General features: G+C 38.3%; 1 protein-coding gene across 2 annotated transcripts in view; it reads right to left on the bottom strand.

Annotated features, from left to right (window-relative positions):
- Positions 1 to 2,040: 2,040 nt before the first annotated feature.
- The window catches only part of LOC139967343 (histone-lysine N-methyltransferase NSD2-like), a 33,509-nt gene continuing 12,866 nt past the window's right edge, over positions 2,041 to 22,683 (bottom strand). For both annotated transcript variants that reach the window (XM_071971032.1, XM_071971031.1), the window contains exons 8-20: positions 18,930 to 19,021; positions 18,134 to 18,263; positions 17,392 to 17,592; positions 15,043 to 15,222; positions 14,049 to 14,208; positions 13,387 to 13,592; positions 12,631 to 12,743; positions 10,971 to 11,117; positions 10,372 to 10,494; positions 9,214 to 9,472; positions 7,289 to 7,395; positions 5,080 to 5,290; positions 2,041 to 4,738 (exon numbers count right to left, since the gene is read on the bottom strand). In XM_071971032.1, the coding sequence (XP_071827133.1) occupies positions 3,876 to 4,738; positions 5,080 to 5,290; positions 7,289 to 7,395; positions 9,214 to 9,472; positions 10,372 to 10,494; positions 10,971 to 11,117; positions 12,631 to 12,743; positions 13,387 to 13,592; positions 14,049 to 14,208; positions 15,043 to 15,222; positions 17,392 to 17,592; positions 18,134 to 18,263; positions 18,930 to 19,021 (2,792 nt within the window). In that variant the 3' untranslated portion in view covers positions 2,041 to 3,875. The remainder of the gene's footprint in view (positions 4,739 to 5,079; positions 5,291 to 7,288; positions 7,396 to 9,213; positions 9,473 to 10,371; positions 10,495 to 10,970; positions 11,118 to 12,630; positions 12,744 to 13,386; positions 13,593 to 14,048; positions 14,209 to 15,042; positions 15,223 to 17,391; positions 17,593 to 18,133; positions 18,264 to 18,929; positions 19,022 to 22,683) is intronic.

Below are 22,683 nucleotides of genomic sequence, written 5' to 3'. Positions count from 1 at the left end.
GTGGATTTCACAAGAAAGGGCATTTCAACAAACCAAATAATTTCTCTGGTAAAACTGTTTTACCTGCTAATATCACCTGATAAATTAAATGCTTCTTCTATAGTTACTCTAAGATATCGATTTTTTTTTTTTTTTTTTTGTAGCCATTTCTGCAGATAGGAAATTATAGTTATAAATGTAACAAAAGAGTTTTCGATTTGCTTTGAGTATTACACTATGCAAAAATATGAAATACAAAAGGTTCCATCTTCTCACTTGCGTGTTCTCAGATGGGGTAGGGCGTCGATTTGGGCGGGGAGCTCCCACTTTTTGTGCTGGGTAGGGGACTCTACGGCATACCCCCCTCCCCCAACCTATTACTGTACTCTGGATTCCTTCATGGAGGGCCACTAAAGAGGTTTTCTCCTCACTTGTTTATAACCTGCATCTCCACACAATGAAAACAAGTACCGCTGGCAACAATAATTTGTTTGCTTCATATTACTCAGTCAACTTTGCGACTGGTTTTCTCGACATTTTCAAACGTTTAAAAACACTACAAGTCAACTTTTCAATGAAACGTCAACGCTTACTGTGGAAGAGATATTGATATGTTAAGGCCCGCCCACTCATCAACATTCATGAGATGAGACACCAAAAAAAGGGCACATTCTACACACAATGGGTCATCTACCTACATAGTATAATATTGATTCAACTTGTTGGTCTTGAGATACCGCTTATAAGCTTTTCACTGTGATAACACTCTAGTCATCCCCATTCATGAATAAACATGAGAATGAATTTCTTGATTATATGATCATGTACCTATCATCAACTGACATCACCATACCACGTATGAAATGGGACATACGGTTGTAGTAATATTGCTATTATAAGAAGTTTACGTTAAGCCCCGCCCACTCATCAATATGCACACGCACGATTGCAAAGGTTATTGAGCCTTCAGCATCGTAACCAAAAAGCCGAAATAAAATGTTGATATATCAAGATAAGAAGTTGACAATTCCAGATTAAAAACAAATGTCAATATTTTTAGATTTCTTCGCAACATCATCTGTATATTTAACAGTACATTTAAAGACTCTTCCAACCCACCACCCCCTCCACACTTCTTTCCTTCCTCCATTACCTTCCACCACCTTCCCCCACCCACACCGGGTCCAAATTTGTGGCAAGACAGGTGCGTAGCGAGGAATTTGTCAAGGGAGGGGCTTGTAGGCAAACTATCTAAACGTAGCGCCACTTATGAGTTGGCGCGAAGCGTAGTCGAAAATTTTGGCCGAAAATGCTTCCCAGATCGCTGGAAATGGCACTTCCCAGGCCTTGCAAGTTGCATCTAAGCATTTTCTATTTTGAAATTACTAGTGATATCATAAAAAAAATTTGCTCAAGGGTGGGGGGGGGAGGGGGGCACTTGACTACGTGCCTGTGTCAAGAAGTACTGTGTATCTGGGTAGCAGGGATGAGACTGAGCCGGGGAAAAAAAATCTGAAATTTATCGGTCGCCGTCCTAGGGGAGGGGTTTAAGGGGAGGGGCTTACCCCTCCCCTTTAGAAATTTTTTGTCAGGTAAGGAGGGCTTAGATGCAAAATGGTGGACTCTAGATGGAATCTATCACATCACGTAACTCGCCAAAAAAGTGTGGAATTTCTGCTTGTATAATTTATCCATTAGCTTTTTTGAACCAAAAAAAAGGCTTTTTTGCTTGCTTTGTTGCTACTTGATTCCACCACTGGTCAAATTCGGTGTTCCTTCCCTTCACAGTCCAGCATGTTCGGCAAAAAAAAAATAAAAAAAAAAAAATAAAAAAATTAAATAAAAAAAATAAATAAAAAACGCGAATTACGAGAAAAAACGCGAAAATGAAAAAAAAAAAAAACATCGGAAATCCGCGTAACCGCGGAAGAGTCTCATGCCTGGGGTAGGTTCCTTACTTTCATTGTCGAAAATGTTCACTTTCCATGAAACATTGCAAAATGTTCAATTGAAACAGAAATCACAAGATAAAAAATGAATTTAATTGATTAAGTCCAAAGATAAGTTTGAAACTAGTTTTTATTGAAACCATTTGTACAGACAGTTAAAATGCCAAACATTATCCTAAATAATCACAGTATATATACAAGTAGAAAAACCGAAAACAACAAGAACGACATAAAAAAGAAAAAAAAGAAGAAAAGTGAATCTGAGGCACAATGAGTCAACCTGCTATCGCTTAACATTTTCATGATGTTAAGTATAATTGCCGTGGTAACAGATGGACTTCATCCATCTCTTCAGCAACTAACCATTGGAATTTCAAATTAATTTATTCATGAATTAAAAAAAAAAAAAAAGATTTAAAAGAAGAAGGTAACAAACAACTCACAATGCAGCAGAATTTGGCCCAAAATACACTTTTACAATTGTTGGAAGACTGTAACGTGCTTGCAGTCAAATTATGAGGAACATTGTTTTAAACGGTTTATAATATTTATAATAATATTTAAAAAAAAAAATGAACTTTGACATGCTTAAAGACTTTGGGATTCAAAAAGAGAGTGGATTAAAAAAATGGTGATTTCTTATGACTGCTGCCATCAAAATGTGTTCCATGTCTTTGAAGACATGTCCCTTGGACATTGTCCCTAGGACAATTCATCGACTAGGACGGTCATTGACAGGCACCTAACTTTCAGGGATGAGTGGAGAGGGAGAGGGATGATTCGACAAATGTGAGAGAAAAGCCTTCCTTTCCTCTTCTGTAGATCTGTTTAGCAAATTGAGCCACACCACGCCACAACACACGCCACACAACAGTAGTGGTTCGGAGGGCAATACTGTGAACTGCAACTTGCACCTCAAAGAGTAAAAAAAAACTAACAGGAACATTTCATTGAAAAGACTTCACACTGCTCTGTACTGACGGATTTCAATAGCATTCCTCGCATTTCAGATGGAACGGACGAGGGACAGAACACAGGCTTTGTAGAGTGCCTCGGACACCAGGTTTTGGCTTCAGTGTTCTATACAGTGACGCATATTGTTGAGTCTCTGCCAGGGAGGTGGCTATAGTAATGAGAAGTCTTGTCGAGTCCCTTAGCTGTTCTCATAATTCTTTGTAAACGAATTGCTCTCGTCAACTCATATGACACCCGAACAACAAGAACAATTTTTAGTTGCTGAAACAATCATTCCGTAAATTTAAGTTATTCAATAATTCATTTAATTAAAACATTTCCGACAGGAAATAAGATTTGAATCAGTAAAATATCTAAGGATCAAAACTTTTCAAGGATATTTTCGGAGTGAGGGCATAATATACGAGAAAATGTTTAAATTTATACTACAAATTCCTTTTTTCATTTTTTACACAATATTCCGAAAATCTGCTGAAGAATTTCAATAATCATAACAAGTAAGATGGACAACAACTAAAAAAAACAAAACAGAAATCACACAAGTTTAAAAAAAAATTAAATTAATTAAAATAATTAAGAGGGGGGAGCTTTAAAATATGGACAACAGTTTAACGACCAACGACCGAAGGATCTAGTGATAATGATGAATTCCACCCAGCTCAAATTTAATCCAATTTAAAAAACTTAAGCTAATTCAAATGATGCCAAAATCTTACACCATATAACAAAATATTTATAAGCCCTTTAGTCTTACTCATACCATAATTTAACTGAAAAATAAACAACAGAAAAAAACAAACAAATAAACATGGCTTGAATTTAGGACCCTAATTAGAGAGCTTTTCATAAAATGTATATAATACTACTGACTTCAAGGACTGAGGGGGGGGGGACATGTTGGTTGGTGAGCTTCCCTCGTCCAATTTCAAATTTGAATTTCTTGCTTTGATTACACCTCTATATTTCATGAATTCATTTCACACCTTTTTTACTGTGTTTCTTGTGCTTCTTGCCTTCCTTCTTCTCCTTCTTCTTCTTCTTTTTATGTTTCGGACTGCCCTTGCCACCTTTCTTGGCCTTCAATTCCCCTCCTACTTTGTTCTCCTTATCCTCTCTCTTCTTTCTCTTCTTCGGACTGTCCGTTTCTTCTTCCACGATGACCAGCTCTCTGTCGCTGTCTCCATCCATCTCCTTCTCCTCATCTAGGTGGTTCTCCTCCTTCTCCTCTTGCACCTCATCAAGGCGGTTCTCCTTCTCCTCCTTCTCCACATCCAGGTGGTTTTTGCAATCGATGGCCCCGTTCGGCATGGCCTCAGCTTCCCCTGTTTCCGGCATGTTGGCTTTTTCCTCCTCCTTGACTTTCTTCTTGCCCTGCTTCTCCACGGACTGATCTCGTTTTCTCTTTCTCCCCTTCCCTGTGTCCTTCCCCTTCCCGCCTCCTCTCTTCACCGGGGACGTTCTCCTCTGCTTCTTCGACGATGCTTCTTCTACCTCCTCTCTCGCTTTCACCGTCTGTTTCCGTTTCCTCTTTGGCTTGTCGGAGGCGGCCTTCCCGACGACGGGCTTCTCTTCGCTGACCAAGTCAGTCTTGCTGTCCCTCTGGTTGGCCGCCTCCGTGGCCTCCTGAATCACCTTGGCTTCCGCTTCGATCTGTTTGCCTTCTTCTTCCTTCCGTATTTGGACCAAGTTATGCTCTTTGCAGAACAGCTTATCCACGATCGACTCAAATTTCTCCTTTTGGTGGACTTTGCAGTACGAGTTGGGGCACTCGGCACAGAAGGTTAACGAGGCTTTCCCGCACTCATCGCAGTGGTGCCAAGGGCAATCCCATTTGCCTGAAAAGAGAGAGAAAAGAAAACACAACTGTCAAAACTTTTTATTGACAAAATAGCGACCCAAAAAAAAAAACTTTTCGGACCCTCAATTTCTGGTAGGTTTGATTTAGATGCATGAAGTTAAAAATTTTCTGTCATTTTTGTTATTTCTAGCAGCCAAATTCTTCAAGAGGGGGCACAGCTTGATAAAGTCACAGAAGCACGCCCTATGCAAATTAATGGGAAGATGGGTTTCCATTTAAGACGTGAAATATTTAAAACTAGAAGCTGAGAGAATTTAATGGAACCGGGTGCAATGTATGATACAATTAAAGAAAAGTTTAGAAAACTCTGTAACTCACCGTACGGCTTCTTTTGAAGTTTCAGACACCTGAGATGGTACGACTTTGGGCATGTTTTGCGGTCACACATGATGAGTTCACCGCCAACACCGCACCGGAAACATTCGTCTTCGTGAAACTGCCTCGTGTCCTGGCCTTGCTTTTTCCTTCGCCTCTTCTTTCTCTCTTTCGCTTTCTTCGCCTTCTCTTCCTGAGCCTCGGCAGCAGCAGTCTGTCGGGGAAAAAGAATTTGGAAGAGTTAACAGAGAATTGGATAAGAAGAATTTGAAGACAATGAATTGTGTGAGCCGAAGATAATGCTGGAATTATTCCAGGAACAATTCTTCCCTTGTCAACTCCCCCCACCCCACAGTAGTGAGTCACCTGGTATGAGGATATCATTGTACTACATAGACAAACACTACAGACACTATACAGTATTAGAGTATGGACAGTAGTGAGTCACCTGGTATGAGGATATCATTGTACTACAGAGACAAACACTACAGACACTGTACAGTATTAGACTATGGACAGTAGTGAGTCACCTGGTATGAGGATATCATTGTACTACAGAGACAAACACTACAGACACTATACAGTATTAGAGTATGGACAGTAGTGAGTCACCTGGTGTGAGGATATCATTGTACTACAGAGACAAACACTACAAACACTGTACAGTATTAGAGTATGGACAGTAGTGAGTCACCTGGTGTGAGGATATCATTGTACTACATAGACAAACACTACAGACACTGTCCAGTATTAGAGTATGGACAGTAGTGAGTCACCTGGTGTGAGGATATCATTGTACTACAGAGACAAACACTACAAACACTGTCCAGTATTAGAGTATGGACAGTAGTGAGTCACCTGGTATGAGGATATCATTGTACTACAGAGACAAACACTACAGACACTGTCCAGTATTAGAGTATGGACAGTAGTGAGTCACCTGGTATGAGGATATCATTGTACTACAGAGACAAACACTACAAACACTGTCCAGTATTAGAGTATGGACAGTAGTGAGTCACCTGGTATGAGGATAACATTGTACTACATAGACAAACATTACAGACACCGTACAATAAATACAAGATAGATTTACAGTGTATGTTGAGAACACTTCACAGGCAGCTATGAAAACTTTATGTAGGCATGCAGTTCACCAGTCTATCATTCTATGAGTCGCTACACTTACAACAACAACCACCATGCACAAAGACACTTTCAACTTCCACCCCTTAAATGTTTTTCACTTATACACTGAGTCATACATATATTAACACAAATATATTTGACAATGATTTGCCATTCAAGTTGTCCGGTTGAATTAAATAGAGAGTGAACTGGCGGAACTATAGTACCACACTAAATCCTATTGTTAAAATCGTTCAACCACAAAGCTTTTGTTAGAGAACATTGCAGAGCTGAAAGTTGTGAAATCCTGATCAAAACAATTTGAAAAGGAACTTTTGTGACTAACCTAGCTAGGTGATAGTCACACCTATATTCATACTTAAAACCAGGAAAAAGTTATCAATGGGAAACCCCCGAAAACAAATTACCATAGGGCGTACTCCTATAAACCTCACCTAAGGGCGTACTCTGATAAAACTTAATGTGTAATCCTATAAAACTTAACTTAAGGCAAACTCCTATTAAACCTCACTCTAGGGCATAAACCTCACCACCTTATGACGTACTTCTATAAAACCACACCTTAGGGCGTACTCCTATAAACTCACCTTAGGGCCCTCTGCTGTAAACCTCACCTAAGGGCGTACTCCTTTAAAACATAATTTAAGGCATACTCTTATAAAACCTCACCTTAGAGCATACTACTTTAAAACATAATTTAAGGCATACTCGTATATACATCACCTTAGAGCGTACTACTATAAAACCTCACCTTAGGGCGTACTCCTATAAACCTCACCACCGTAGGGCGTACCTCTAGAAAACTTAACTTAGAGCATACTCCTTTAAAACCTTACCACCTGAGGGCGTACTCCAATAAACCTCACCTTATGGCATACTCCTATAAAACCACACATTAGGGTGTACTCCTATAAACCTTACCACCTTAGGGCATACTCCTGTAAACCTCACCTTAAGGGGTACTCCTATAAAACCACACATTAGGGTGTACTCCTATAAACCTTACCACCTTCGGGCGTTCTCCTGTAAACCTCACCTTAAGGCGTACTCCTATAAAACTCACCTTAGGGCGTACTCCGATGAAACCGCTACAATTGGAAGCACCGCATCGGCATTCTTTCTTCTCATTTCCCAGACTTTCGAGGTTGTAATTAAAGTTGAGTTCAGAACCTGAAGTAAAGGCAAGACAAAAAAATAGTACACGTATAAATAAATAAATAAATAAATAAATAAATAAATAAATAAATAAATAAATAAATAACAGAAAAAAAAAGAAAAAGAAGATGATTGTTTAAGAAAAACCTGAAGTACCCTTGGTTAAAAACTGGTAAAGCTGAGAAGGGAAGGTAAGGAGTCGAGTGACACCTCGATCCGCACGATGAAGGTATTACTGTTTCCTTTCCGAGATGTAATGCAGTAATGGCCAATTTTAAAGCTTATTCTGTCTGTATGGATGGATTAACTCACACTTTTCACCACTTACCAGTACACGTCAACCCTTAAAGTTTTCAAATCTGCTAACTTAAGTCTGCACTTTTAATTGGTTTCAATGCTGTGATCATATCTAGTATCACGAGCAGTGTCTAAAACAATGACATTTTACCATGACTATAATTCCCTTTTAATCAATTTCTTTTAATTTCTATGGAATAATGTGCTTTCGGAAAGTTAAGGACCACCTTTGTTGAATTCCCATCTTCAAAGTACTTTATTAATTTATTTTTAACATTTTTTTCTTCAAATTTAGGAGAATCCTTGCTGGAAACCAAACTTTTGAGATGAGCATGAAATCTACTTGCTTTAACTTTAAACATTTACTTAAAATCAAAATTACTACTTCAATTTTAAAAAGGACAGAACCTCTCTGAACAAAAATAAACTGATAAAAAGTTTGGGGTTCATGAAATATACATATATTTATTTATATCTGAGTAACATGTTAATTCAAAAAGAGGATCAAAACTTTGAAATTAGTATAGCATATGTTACAAGAGCTGGCCTATGTTTAAAAAGTTCAAGTTTGTTGAATAATTCATTACAGTTCCTCAATGATTACAAGTAGCGTCTCGTCTAGTTTTCACACTTTTTAGCACTTCCTCAGAAGGCCGGTACCAACAATTTAAGAAATCACCCCAAAAATGTTTCCATTCATCAGAGAATTATAAATGCAAATAATTTGTGGATAACATTTTGAAGGAATCTATGGATGAAGCTCAGTCCACTACAGTTAGATTACGTACACGCATGATAAAACAGTCGAGAATAAAAAAGCATTGTAAATTCTACCCGTGGGGTTTCAATCAACACATATTCAAGATGATAACAGCCATGCCGACTAACTTGGAAAATACGTTGTTTGTTTCTTGGGTTTTCCCTTTTTTTTATTCCTTCTTTTGTTTTGCAGGGTTCAAGTTCACTCCCATATTATGAATGGAAATAATTTGTGTACGACAACTTGAAGAATCTATGAATGAAGCTCTATAGTTTACCACATTTGTGGTTCATTGATGCATGACAGACAGTCAAGAATAATTGTAAGAACTATTGTAAATTCAAGAACTATTGTAAGAACTATTGAACTATTTTGAACTATTGAACTATTTGAACTATTGAACTATTGTAAACAAGAACTAAAGTAAATTCGACCTGTCGGGTCACGATCAACACAATATGGTTTATTTATTCTCGACAATGACAGCCACGATGACCAACTTGGAAAGAATGTATCCCATTCACACCCCTCAGTGTTGTTTATATCCTGCTTTTACTTCCTTCTTTCTTTATTCTGGTTGTTTCTATGGTTCCAGTTCACTTTCAAATTTTAAGCCTACAGTCCCTGTGGGCCTAAATTGCTGATTTTTTTTTTTACACAGCAAACAATTTGAAATGAGCATCTTTTACAGTCTGCCCCACAAACAAAGTTCTTAAATCGCGACACGGTATTAATTTCAATTCTTCTTCAAAGCCAGATCTAGTACCACCACCCACCTGCAGGTATATCCTCCAGGGCAAACAGTCCCACCCTGGTGTCACCGTTTACGGTCCACTTCTGGGTCTCACAGTTCGGCTGGCACGAGTGGTTCATGAACCGTGACATGTTCCCCTTGGGGCCTGCGTCGATGATCCTGTCCTTGTCGATGGTCAAGAAGTAGAAATCAGTGATGTTGTTGACGTGCGCCTCCTCTATCCTCCGTCTACACTCCTCCTCGTCCACCAATTCGCCAACGTACTCGTTGACAAAGTCGCCCTGCGAGAGAGAGAGGGCAAATGTCGGATTTTGATAGATGGACGGAACAAAAAAATAACCAACAACCTGCAGTTGTCAATATTCGTAGTATATTTGAGCTTAACTCTACAATTTTCAATAACTTCAACAGGTCTGGCAGATATTTTGTCAGTTATTTCATAAACCAGATCATGAATATGCAAGAACTGCCAATCAAAGACAATTAACTCACTACTGTGTCCTATCATTTTCCACCTCAGTTTGTAAAAACTGTGGACTCTTCACAGAGGGCTTTTCTAACCTTACTAAAAGCAACATTTTTGTCTGACTTGCTAGCCTTTGCAAACAAACATTTATGGACATACTGTTGTGTAGAGGATTTCCAATGCCTCTCGGTAAAATCAAAGATAATCTTCAGTGTTGTGATTGTGAATCTTCAATGTGGCTATTGATTCATAATTATTCATTATTGTGTATGTCACGTGATGTGGTCAAGAGACCCAGATCAAAGCTTTCTGGAAGGACCTTTGCTGGTTCTCCCAGCTAGAGTCACGTTCTGGGAGTTGTTGGGAAGCAAATATTCTAAAGCAGACGCAGAGAAAATATCAATAAATCGGGAGTCGAATCAGACCTTAATCCTGTCAATGATTATTGTTAATTATCCTGAGACGTCTCATTAATCAGGCCCGCCAACGAAAACACAACAATACATATATACATACACACACCCATAAAACCCTACACGCAAACATACATTCACACAAACATACATATTAAAACATACAAATCCAATCACATATCCTGATCAATTTATCATCTCAACCTTAAGATAACTTTATGATAAGTAGAGTCACTTCCATTTGGCCTCGTCTTTAATTCATATGCACAAAAATCAGAGAGAAGACCCAAATCTTCTTTACCTTCTTGATATCTGCAGAGCTATATAATCCCCATCCTCGTCCCTTGGTCTTCTTGGGAGCAGCGGGTGCGTACAGACGCTTCTGAAATCTCTGGTTCTCACATTTGTTCCCTGCTGGACAGACCTTTGAGAATGCAGGACATTAAAATTAATACAGGACCGAATGAGGATACTCAAACAGAAAATGAAAGGCAGGGACAATATAGCTGCTGTTAGCATTATATTTGTAATACTATGACCTTAAAATCAGTCCTTCCAAATTTCCTACCCTGTATTCGGAAATTTTCTTGTGAGACATATTTCACTTACACAAACCTGGAGGGTTTCAATGGCATATCTGACCAAGAGAAACTATAATAATATATAATATATCCTGAAACTAATATCCACCAATTGAAAGTGTGAGAAGAGGGAAATCACAGATGAAACATCCCGACACAATGTGGACAACATTACTGGTAAAATCGTCTTCGCTATCGTCTATCCTGATATTTTTTTTTGTCGTCCCCCCTTTCCAAAAGACCCAAAGTGCACCTCGTGGCTGACGTGAACCTTACAGTCGGAACAAAGTCGAGGGTTTGGTGGGGTGGGCTCTCTTACCTGGGGGTGGCATTCGACCATGACGAGTCTGTTGAAACATTCCGTATCTGATCGGCACGGATGGTCCATGCTGGCTTTACAATCACAGGACGGGCAAGACGAAATGTCAAAGACTGGCATCTGAACTTTACCTACAGGTTTGTTCGACTGAAAAGACAAGGGAAGACAGAAAAAAAGACATTCTGATCAAACCCTGGGCATTAAAATTCATGTCCACTACTTCTACAGCAAGTTTTTAATTATATCTGTAATCGTTCGTTAAAGGATTGGTTCAGGTGTCTGACATGACTATCTTGTATGAAAGAGCTCAAAAAACAGAACAGTGAAGAAACTACCATGATAGTATGCTCTGTTTAGGTGATATCACGCTTTGAAGATATAAAAATCTCTTTGAAAATGATTGGTGTAGAAAGACTAACTGTTAGGGTGTGATGTCACATCCTCACTTTCTTAACATGTGTGAATATATTTCAATAAAAATTTATTACATTTTTTTCACAAATCTAAAAAAATATAATCAAAAATTCTTCAGATGTTAAATCTCTGATACTTCCCTTGACAAATATGACATATGACATGACATAACTTTTGGTTGTAAAGTCATAAAATCTCACAAAACATTTTAATAAAATAACAACGACTTTTCTGAAATGTGAGGATGTGACATCACAGCTAGTCTGATTTCATCAGTTTCTACACAATCAGATAGAACTTTAAACTTGAATATCTCCATAACGAAATAAGATATTTGAACAGTTTCTTCATCATTGTGTTTCTTTTATTGTCTTCTTTCATATAAGATAAACATGTATGACACCTGAACTAATCCTTTAACGTCCTATATGGAGTCACATGACTTGTAAACAATGTTCAGTAATATTTCAAGTTGAACTCAGATCCTTGGCTTGAGTCAGTATTATTTCTGAGAAGAAATAAAAACTTCCACTTTTGAATCATTGTGACTCTGAGCCATGATTCGTTACAACACTTTCCAAATTCCAAAATTCCTTCCAAAATCTTTCTAAAATTTAAAGTATCAGAATATCTAATACTCACATGGAATTATTTTAAAAGGTTCCTTGAAAATAGACCTTGTCATAAAGATTTAGGTAAGTACTGTAGACAATTCATTTGGTAGGCTGTAGCCTCACATGAAACAATCCATGTGTTTCAACTGTACATTTTAGAATACATTTCAATATCAGAGCCATGTACAACACAGTATTGGGATGATGTGCCAAATAAGATATTGTGCATGTACAAGTTTCAAGAAATGAAATTAGCATTCTGCCTAGCTTCGACTTAGTTTCTACTTATTCCCAATCACTTTATGCAATCTGTTCTCAAACTCATTTCATGCTTCATTTTTTTTGAGGGGTAAGAGTAAACACATGGGGGGGGGAGGATTTGTTGTAACAAGTGTGGCAAGGGAGGGGATGATAAGAATAATAATATCAGCAGTTAATTTTTACGACGCTTAAGCGACCACAAATGTGGGAGAATCCCGCAAGGGCTTATGGATTACAACTTACACAGTTGGCTTCGTATTCAACATTTTTTTAACTCAAATTTAGAATGTCATTTCATATAAACTTTGATCTGCTTATGAGCTTGAACAATGTCAACCAGTTGTAACATGCACCACCAATTCAAGATGTACCTTAATAGATTTAAATCCTGTTGGTTTCTTGCTGTTATTCTCCTGTTCTTTGGCCTCCTTCAGTTCTCGTAGCACTTGTTGTGCTCTGAAATTTTCCGACGCTTCCTGAAGAGCTGAAAGATACAAGGGGTGTTCACCGACGAAAAATGTTTATCGAAGACAGCCTGAAAAATGAAAAAACACACTACACCAAAGCATGTGCCTCATATGCTTTACAGGAGAATTTAAACTATTTGATATCCAATATTTCTTTTTACAAAAATAAAATATTGAACAAATACCGACCTGGTTCATTTGGCTCGACGTGCATTGCTTTTTATTAGCTGTTTTAAAATGGTGAGAATCAACACCGGAACAAGTCCAACAGCTTGAAACAATCGCACGATCCAATCACAATATTTTAATTCATTTTGAAGTTTGAAATTTTTGTTTTCTTCATGGCAACATTGATTAGTTTCACATAAATTTCAAACGAATCTATTGCATGGTATCTTGAAATAAAGCTGAAATATCTGACCAATGTGATTAGCCCCTGACACCTACCAACTGGAAAGCAACTGATCTCTCAACTAGAAATCCACTAAATATATCCATCCATCCATTAAAAATTAAAGTACTTCAACCCCCCTCCCCCTTTTTCCCCAAAATAAATTTATTGATGTCCCTATTGTCCGCCTAAGTTATGAGAATGACATATATACACTTAGTACAATTAACTGATGTAACTACCCTGTACGGATGTAAACTTAAACTAACCTGCTTTGAAGACCTGAGCAATCCCTTTGGTGGTTTTGTCTTTGCTCCCCTTGTCCCCCTCCTGAAAGAGAAACACCCTCCCCTGGTGCATCCAGTAATAATCGTGTGAGCCAAAGAATAAGACCGGAAATTCCCCGACTTGATGGTCTTTATCTTGTATATTGTGAGGTACATTCTTTGGATTGCACACTTCGCCGGGCCACCATCTGCCAAAGAGACAAAATGAAAATGGAGGCCGTTGTTAACGACCACAACGACGGAGAAAATTGTAGGAGAGAAATGTAGGGTTTGGTGAAGAGTAACAGCCTTAGGTGCGATACCAATTAAACATGTTACAAAACCCAATTTCAATGCAAACTGGATTTGATGTGAACAACTTCTCATCCATCGGAGCTGATTTTGGTGGTACAAATAGAAATCTGGTGATCTTTAACTGATGGGAGACCATAAAAATATTTGCCATGACAGATTTAACACAAAGCTCTGATGACAACAAATTCTACATCTATGACAATCACTCAAGAAATTGATATTAGAATTTCCACCATAAAAACTAAACAAAAAACAGATGTGAAAACCAAGGGTGAAGAAGAACTGTTAAAGTGAGAAATACCTGTTGACGTTAAAATGTCGCTGCAACAGAATTGATAAGATGAGCTTACCTGTAGTTGCCAATCTTGACCCAGATGATGTCACCATATTTTGGGCGTCTACCGGTCTTACAGTCCTTGCAGTACCAGGAACCCTCCGGTATGGTGTCATAGTTCATGCACTTGGGGTGGAAAGCAGCGGGGCAATTATCGCAGCAGATCAAGTTACCACCTGAGACAAAAAAGATGACATAAAATGTTGATAAGCAAAGAGCAAAAAATTGAGAGAGGCTTGACCATTGCTTGCCAGTTTGGGATTGTGGCAGCATTCCATACCACCAGTTACACCATGATAGCAGACAGTACTGTTATAGTTTACTGCACTTCAAAATTTCACAATTTATAGCAGCTTGCTAGAAAATGCCAGTGAAGGCTAAAAAACTCAAGTTCTCACTGATAGTTTCCGAAAATTACAACATACATCTGTATGACACATCTGTATAACCTGCATCAATATTGAGAGCAGCCCAATAATATCTGCTGATTATAAGCAGCAATCCAGGGTCCAAACATTTGGCATGGAAAGACGATTGCTGACCAATTTACCTTGTTAAGGTTTGTAATGTTTACTGGCAGAAAATTGCCAGTGCCTTTTTGCTCTATTGTCAGCAAAGGGCAAAAATCCACTGGCATGTGTACCTACTGATTTCGGTATGAGACTAGACATCCGTTAATATAATTATTTGACCAGTTCTGACAGGCTGCCCTATGTAAGTATGTAGTGATCTGCACCAAAGTAGTGAAATGCTGCTTTACAATAACGGTCAACAATGTTGGCCCCAAATATGCTAGAAATTAAAGCTTCACTTATGCTCAAACTTAAACACTCAGACAACCCCTAAGCAATTGTCCTACATCTGAGCTGTCTAAATGGGAGCTCCACAACGTCTGTGTGTGTGTGTGTGGGGGGGGGGGGGGGTAGTGGTATGGGTAGGGGAGGAGGAGGGGAAAGGCCAGACTCACTGCCTCAAGGGATGATATTCATCAACAAAATCTGGCAACTCACCTGTGGAACAGATAAAGCACCAACTGACACTAACATGAGAGTGGTGTTTCATACTCTTTATTGGTTTGAAATGTTTGCTACAGACGATGGTAGTTGAACTTAGCTGCATGCTCCCTGCAGCCACGCATCCATCGCCACAGTGGTAGGCGGTAGGACACCTGATACACCTCATCAATCGACCTGTCGAGCAAATCAAAATATCTTTACAAAGTGACCATAGGGGAAGACTCTCCACTTTGTGATAAATGGAGACAGTGAAAACAACAAACTATTCAGACAATGTGACTACTACATCTGGATTAAAGAGGTTATGAAATGGAAAATTTTCATGTCTTGGAATGGTTTATCTACATTACTACAACACCACCCATGCACAACTCTCCATAAATACGGCTTCAAACGCTAGAAATTTGCTGTCAAAGTATTCCCTAGAGACCTCTCGAGCTGCCACTCGTAAAAAAAGAATCAAAGCTGCCCACCGCATTTCATCTGACGTCATAAAAAAAAACCATTTCAGCCAAAGCCGACTCCCAGCTGTTTACCGATACTGCGTTATACAGTTTTCTACATGTAACCACAACACTCTTCACATCAATTGAAAATGTCTTCTCCCGAATCTTCCGATTCCGAGGAAATAGGACTTCACCTCTCAGGACATTCGTAAGCTTTGACGAAAATTATTTTCTTGAGGAAGAAATAGTTTTCGAGGGTGATGAAGATATCGGTGATTTTCCCTATCAATTGAGCCCCTTGCAGAAGAATTGTAAAACGATCCCAATGGCCGAGATGCGTCGCTGCCGATCGAAACTGGTCGGTTGAGCATAAACAAAACCACCGTTATTAAGACCATCATATGATTTAAATTATCTTGAATGTCGATGATCCTGCTACTTAACTTCGTAGCGAAGCTTCTAGAATTTTGTTACTTACAGTGCAAGGAAAATGTGACATTCTGCACAGTGCAGTGCATCCCTATAGTACTAGTAGTGGTAACATGGGGTCTAGACCTACTGTAACTAATAGACGTTGTATAGCAGGCTAGCCCGTGTAATTGTATCATCCAACTGTTAAGTAAAATCACAACACAACGCCAGGTTTACCGTAAAGAAAACTTGCAGATCTAGTATTGATTGTTCTTAAACCAACTGGCTTTAAGTTTTGTGCAAAATATTAGGTAACCAAAAAAAAATCGTCATTTGCTGCATCAAGGAGGCATAGGGTATGGTCAAAACAAGTAATTTGGCAACAGTATAGGCCTACAGGCACTCGTAACGTTGTGTATGTGTAGTGTTTTGAACGAGTCGTGTTCAAATTCTTCGATTTCTGTCATCTTTTGGAAACACTTGCAGTAGAAATCCGTCTTTACTTGTGGTGGAGCAACCTGATACCATATAACGGCTCGGCATATTTAACAGTTACGAGATAAATTTACGTAAAATACGATAAATTTGGATTATAAACACCAAATCTCAATTACTAGGGAGCACTGCAACAGTGTAATGTTATGTGTCCTCAGACATTTAAGAATGTAAACATAGCGTCTCAGAAGTGAGCTGAGTTCCTCGACTGACGTCACGCGGCAGTACCGTAAATACAACAAATTTTAGAAAGTTTTTATTACCCTCGAATTTTTGATCGTTTATTCCTCCAGGATGCAAGCTTCGTTTGACACAAATTGGGTATCATTGGAAAGCTACAAGTGTACAGAATACGATGATAAAGTAAAATTTTTCCATTTCATAACCTCTTTAATGATTTCAAACTCTCAGAGTTCCATTCCAGGGGAAAAAAGAAGAAGAAAGATGAATTGTGATGCCATATGGGAACATAGGATAATTGCCTGAAAATGTTGGAAACGTACAACCAGATCTATTGTTATTTGTAAACATCTTCTATCTGCGTGAGGTACCCTCGCTATTTAGGAGTTTTGGTTTTTTCAATGCATAAGCTCTACCACTGACAAAGAACTCCCTTATACCTTGAGTGATATAACAATGACTGAATCACTCTCGTTTCATGTGAATAAATAATGAAGAAAAAAATATAAGACATTTTTGGGGGGGAATTTTTGTTCCAAAAACATTTGTGAACATTTCTTTCATATGTGACTGATAATTACATGAAAATGCATCTGGGCAACCAAAATTTCAAGAATCATATGTATTCATCATCAACTACTAGATATTTAGCCTTCATATCGCAACAATATAAGGGAGCCTGTCTTATTTTCGTCATTTGCAATCGTGTTTTGATCAACGCCCGGTGCAGTCTGGGGACAAAATGCCATGCAACCAATAAAACATTTCAAGTCTTTCACTGCTGTATTTCTCTTCTCGAGTTTTTACTAACCTTTGGTAGCTTTGTTCCCCTTTGGATTCTCCGCATTACAGGAATGACAAAAGTGAAGAGGACAGTGGAAAGTTTTATGTTCTAGTTTACGCTGGGGGTATTTCCCTAGACAGCTTTCGTGGTACCGCTTCCCACAGAGGACCACAGAGCAGCGTTTCAGATCCTCGGAGCTCTCACGGCAGATGAAACAGGAGAAGTTTCCTTTGAAATGTAAGAAATAATGTAAATGAATATATTTTCACCATATGTCGAGAAAAAATGCCACACGGAGACAGAAAACAGTAAATTTGACAATCCAAAGTGAAAAGTGTCTATTTATTTTATTAAACATAGCCATTGATTATAGCCCGAGTGGCTTGCTCTAGAATGGAATATCAGGTGTATCATGCTAATAACAACAAACATATGAAATAAGAAGTTATGAGCAAACAGTGACACTTAAAGTAAACTGAAATATTCAACATTTCAACTTTTCTTTGCTTGTGGCTGGGATGGGAGGGGGTTGGAGGGGTGGGGGAAGAAAAGGAAGTAGTCTAATTTGCCAGTGGATTCTCCTAGACTGTGTCACTACTTGGAAATGCACGTTTTTTCTTTATGTCAGATAAGATGAGCATTAATCAGTTGTTGACACTTGTGCAATTTTTTGCACGACTCAAATTTCAATGAGAAAGCAGCAAAGCATGCACAGGGCAGCGGAGGATTTAGATATATCAGCAAAACAGGAGGATTTAGTGAGAATTACCTGATATACACTCATCGCACTTAAAAGCCCCTGTCGGTGGCTTCTGAACTCCTATGCAGTCGAAATGGAAGGCTCCATGGCAACCACCCTCACAGAGCAAGAGTTCTCCACCTGTACAGCTCTCACAGACCTGCAACATAAATCAGAAGTGGTGACCTGTTAAATCTTCATTTATCTTAGAAGACAATATCATCACGTTTCCACGTGGCTTGAGGAAACAAAGCTGTTTGGACTTTTGTTTCATCCAACGATTTTATCACCTCTACCACCATACAATGGAATGCTGTTAAGAAAGTATCTAACTTGAAATGCACAAACAAATTCCCATCTCTTCTTCCCCCCACCCACCCTCCTGCACCTCTTCCCAGGCTCATCCCTGTCACCTACCCAGGGCATAATTTAGTGACCAACTTTCGTGTACCAGTTTTGAAGGTTCCGAGTTTGATCTCTTATAGAGTACTATGGTTCCCTGTGTAAAACAGTTGCTGTACATCTTTGCACTTGTCTAGGCAATTTCACCATTGTGCAAAGCCTATTGCGTTGCCGGAAAAATGATTGCTATCCTCCCGGGAAAACAAAAACAGAAGAGACTTGCAACCAATAATTGAAACAGCAGCTAGAGCCAATTATTAGGTCCTAGTTCCCCCCCCCCCCCGAAAAAAATGTCCTAGTCCCCGTCAAAACTTAATTCTTTTATATGTCTAATGCAATTTTGGTGGTTTTTTTTTTATCCAGGTCTGGTTTGTAAGATTTCTTTATAACTGAATTTAATAATTATGGTTTTGAGTTTCTTTACCTGACATACATGGTCTTTCTTTGTAATACCGTTCTTTTCTCTTCCTCCATTTGTCCCGCTGGAAACCACAGAGCTCTTGTCATCGATATCACCTGAGGGAAAATCAAACAATTTTTTTTCTTTAATGACACAAAGACACGATATACTTGCATCTCTGTTCGTCAAACTACCTGACCAAATAAACATTGTAAAAAGTATATTCTCATTTAGAAATGGCTCATATGTCCCTCCTCAATTCCCAAGAGCCAAATGATGCAGGTGTATGTGTGTGTGAAGGGGAAGGTGGGGGGGGGGGAGGGGGAGAAAGTGTAAAATTTCTTGAAGTAGGGCTACTATACATCCAGAATTCCCCAGAAATGCCCTTTCCCTCCCTATCTTATGTGAGAATCCTGCTGGATTTTTCATTTTAATTTTTTGAAAAAAGTTTTTTTTTTTAATATCAGAATTTGATAAACTAGACTTCCAAGGTTGTAAGCAACACAACACTCAAAACAGACGATTACAGTACATGCAAATTTCTTGACTGGGGATGCTGGTTGGGACAAGGATCGTCTTTTTGAGTGGGCGTTGACCTCTTAAATACGGAGAGAGGAACGTGAAACATGGCATTTGCAGATAGCAGTGTCTACCGCTGTATCGGTGACTTCACAGACATAAATTTGAAATTTCATTCAATTTTGCATTCGAGAATGTTTCAGCTCTTGACTGCTCTATCACTGATCCCCCATTGGATAAACTTTGATGGGATTAGTAATTTTATTTAAGTAGTTGTATTTCATAATATATAGGCACACTTGAGAGGTTGCAATATAAATTGTAAGCACAATTTGTAAAATTCACTGGACTACAAAACTGAACTCCGAGATGCAGGAATGTTTAAATTCGGTGCAAGATTGGGGAACACTAAAACCTTCATCATGCAAGTGATTCAGGGAAGAGGAATATTGCTTGATGTCTCAGATAGTAATTAAATGTATAAATGTGTTCAGATATGACTAAGTTATATATCCTTCCTCAAAATTAAGAAAGAAGAAAAGAAGGATAAGGATAAAGAAATAGGGTGAAAGATGTCCACAGGAACATTTACCATTAAAAGGCTCATTTGACATTAGTCATATATTCTTAAACTTTGCCTTTGGCAGTTGACCATGAAGTATGTAAACAGGATAATTTATAGACTATGGAAGTAGAACATTTTTGTCACAAAAACCCACAATAAGTTAAAAATTCTGGTATGTCACTGAGACTCACAATACAAGAACAGGCTCTAGGCATCCCTATATTGCAGGGAATGCACTAGGCTAGGCCTAGGTCAAAAACAGCATGAACAAGTAACACAAATACTAGACTAGTCTACAATACCGTTGTTAGTACCAGTCATAACATCTTTAGTACCTTTCATATACTAAATGAGCATTGATAAAAGTTAAAGGGCAACATGACATCTACTTTGCAGTATCGGCTAGCCCTATCCCTGAACTAGACATTGGCCTAGCCTAGGCCTAGCCTTAGCCTAGTCAAATTACAATTGGTCAAATTTATTGCCCTAAACATAAAAGCAGCCATATCTCACAAGGTATCAAGTGAGTGTGAATTTAACCACCTAAAAAGTCATCCCTGAAAATAACTCCACATTTGATGTAATCTGGATTGAAACTTCTGGCAAAAGTAAAGAACATCTTTTCTCAGAGACCTCCACAGGTAATGCACACTAATAACAGTCAACTCTGGACCTGAACACAATATTCAAACACCAGGTGCCTTACAAAATTTCCCTCCATAATCCAATACAGGTCAAACTGCAAGACTTCTATTGTGTCAGTACATATACATGTATTTGTGTATAAGCCACTTAACATCTGTACACTGACATATACACACACACAAACACACATGGATTTCAGCCTAGGTGACTAGGGTTACTACAAACTGCAGAACTGCATAATGGTGTCATAGATATAATAGATCTCCTAATATTGTCACGAGACACCCTAATTAACAATACCTTTGCTAGGTTAATATCCATAGGAGATGTTCTCCTTTGTGCAGGATATATGAAAGGAAGCATGTCCTTTTGTTCATGGAAATGCATTTTTGTATCAGATTTACCCCAAAATGTATGCCCAACTGTGATTATAAGGTGCACAAGAACTATGCATGATAACTCTGCCATGATACCCAAACAAAGAATGCACTTGAACAGACCCAAACAATGTTTGGTCACTAAAATCTCAATGAAGGTATTACCATACACATTGATGATGAAATCAATAATCAAGGTTTCCTCTTTGGTCTTATTTTTAGAACCAGTTACAAAAGCGTGCCAACAGAATTCAAGGAAACTGCCGCTTCAAGTTTCTAGGTGGACATATAGCCTAAGTATGTTATTGACAGATTACCAACATTACAGTTTACATGTTACAGGTACCCCAAAACTGCAGAATTTAGACTAGACAGTTTTGAAGGAACTAAGTTTTTTTTTCTTCTTCAGAAATAGCAGCACAGTGCATGCTATCCTCGTTCACATTGGAATTATTTCTGGTGAAGTTGCGTTATTTTAAGCCATTTAAGAAAGTCATGTTCTGAGCCAAGCTTCATTTTACCACAATGTTCCATATAAAGGGTTTGACCTAAGGCACAAAATTAAATTTTAATATTATGTAGATCTATGTGACATTTTCTCCAGAAAAATCTCTTCTTGCCTTCCTAGTTCTACATTACAATGTGAAAATTCCAAAGTCTAGCATAGCTTCATGTGCTATGGAGGGGGCATGGGAAGTGAGCTATTTTCATCCCAGTGAAGATCCCGAGTTAAGGTCTTTTTCAGGTCTCATTGTGACACAAACTTACATACAAATAACCTATTTTGATCGTTTAAGAGAATTGTCCAGGGGTATTTTGATGTGTATCACAAATAACCCAATAAAATGTAAACCAACATTTCACCAAATGCTCTACCTATATGAATTACAGGCTAAGACAGGACAAGACATTAGAAAATATTATTCTCACCTCCTCAACATTTGAAAGGATACATGGTTATGACATCACAAATTCACTCTATGGCCATATAGCCACCACATTTTTTTGGAAACAGGACCCAAAGAAAGAGGCCCTACATAGAATTTGGGCTGTCCGGAAAAAGTAACAACTGTGATGTCACATATAACCAATCATGTTTGTACTGTTTAACTAGTTGTCATTTTCTCTGAACATGTCCATAAAATATGTATACGCTTTGGTGAAATGTGGATGTGTACTTTCAATTTTCAAATCCCTCTGGGCTATTCTTGTAAAGTCTTTGTAGGTACTGTTATGAACCAACAACCAAATTATCACTAAAGAAGTGCTTTTTACGCAAATATTGGCGGCTTCACAATGCAATTTGCCAAATGTAAACTTGATACAAAAAGAAAACTGTATGCTGTCTCTGTGCAAACAGACCAACCGTTCACATTCAAATGACGTATACTGATATACTTGCTCCAGTACAACATACACAAAATGGTCAAATTGCTATTCAAGTTCACATCTATATCAGGGGTTTCTTTCCACAAAGGAACCATAGAAATAGTCGAGACAAATTTCAGTCTTCAAAACTGCATCGCAAACTTTTAAGCATTAACTTATTCCCTGGTATATGTGAGGTATATGTTTTGACCTGGTGGCACTGTTTAATGTTTTGAACTGTAGTAGTGTGTGAATTCACAATTTTATTGGATTGTGGCTGAGAGTAAAATATTCCTTTCTGTCA

This window comes from Apostichopus japonicus, chromosome 5, assembly GCF_037975245.1.
Source record: "Apostichopus japonicus isolate 1M-3 chromosome 5, ASM3797524v1, whole genome shotgun sequence".
NCBI lineage: Eukaryota > Metazoa > Echinodermata > Holothuroidea > Aspidochirotida > Stichopodidae > Apostichopus > Apostichopus japonicus.
Note: the sequence above shows the minus strand (reverse complement) of the source record. Positions and strands in the feature narration are given on the sequence as shown.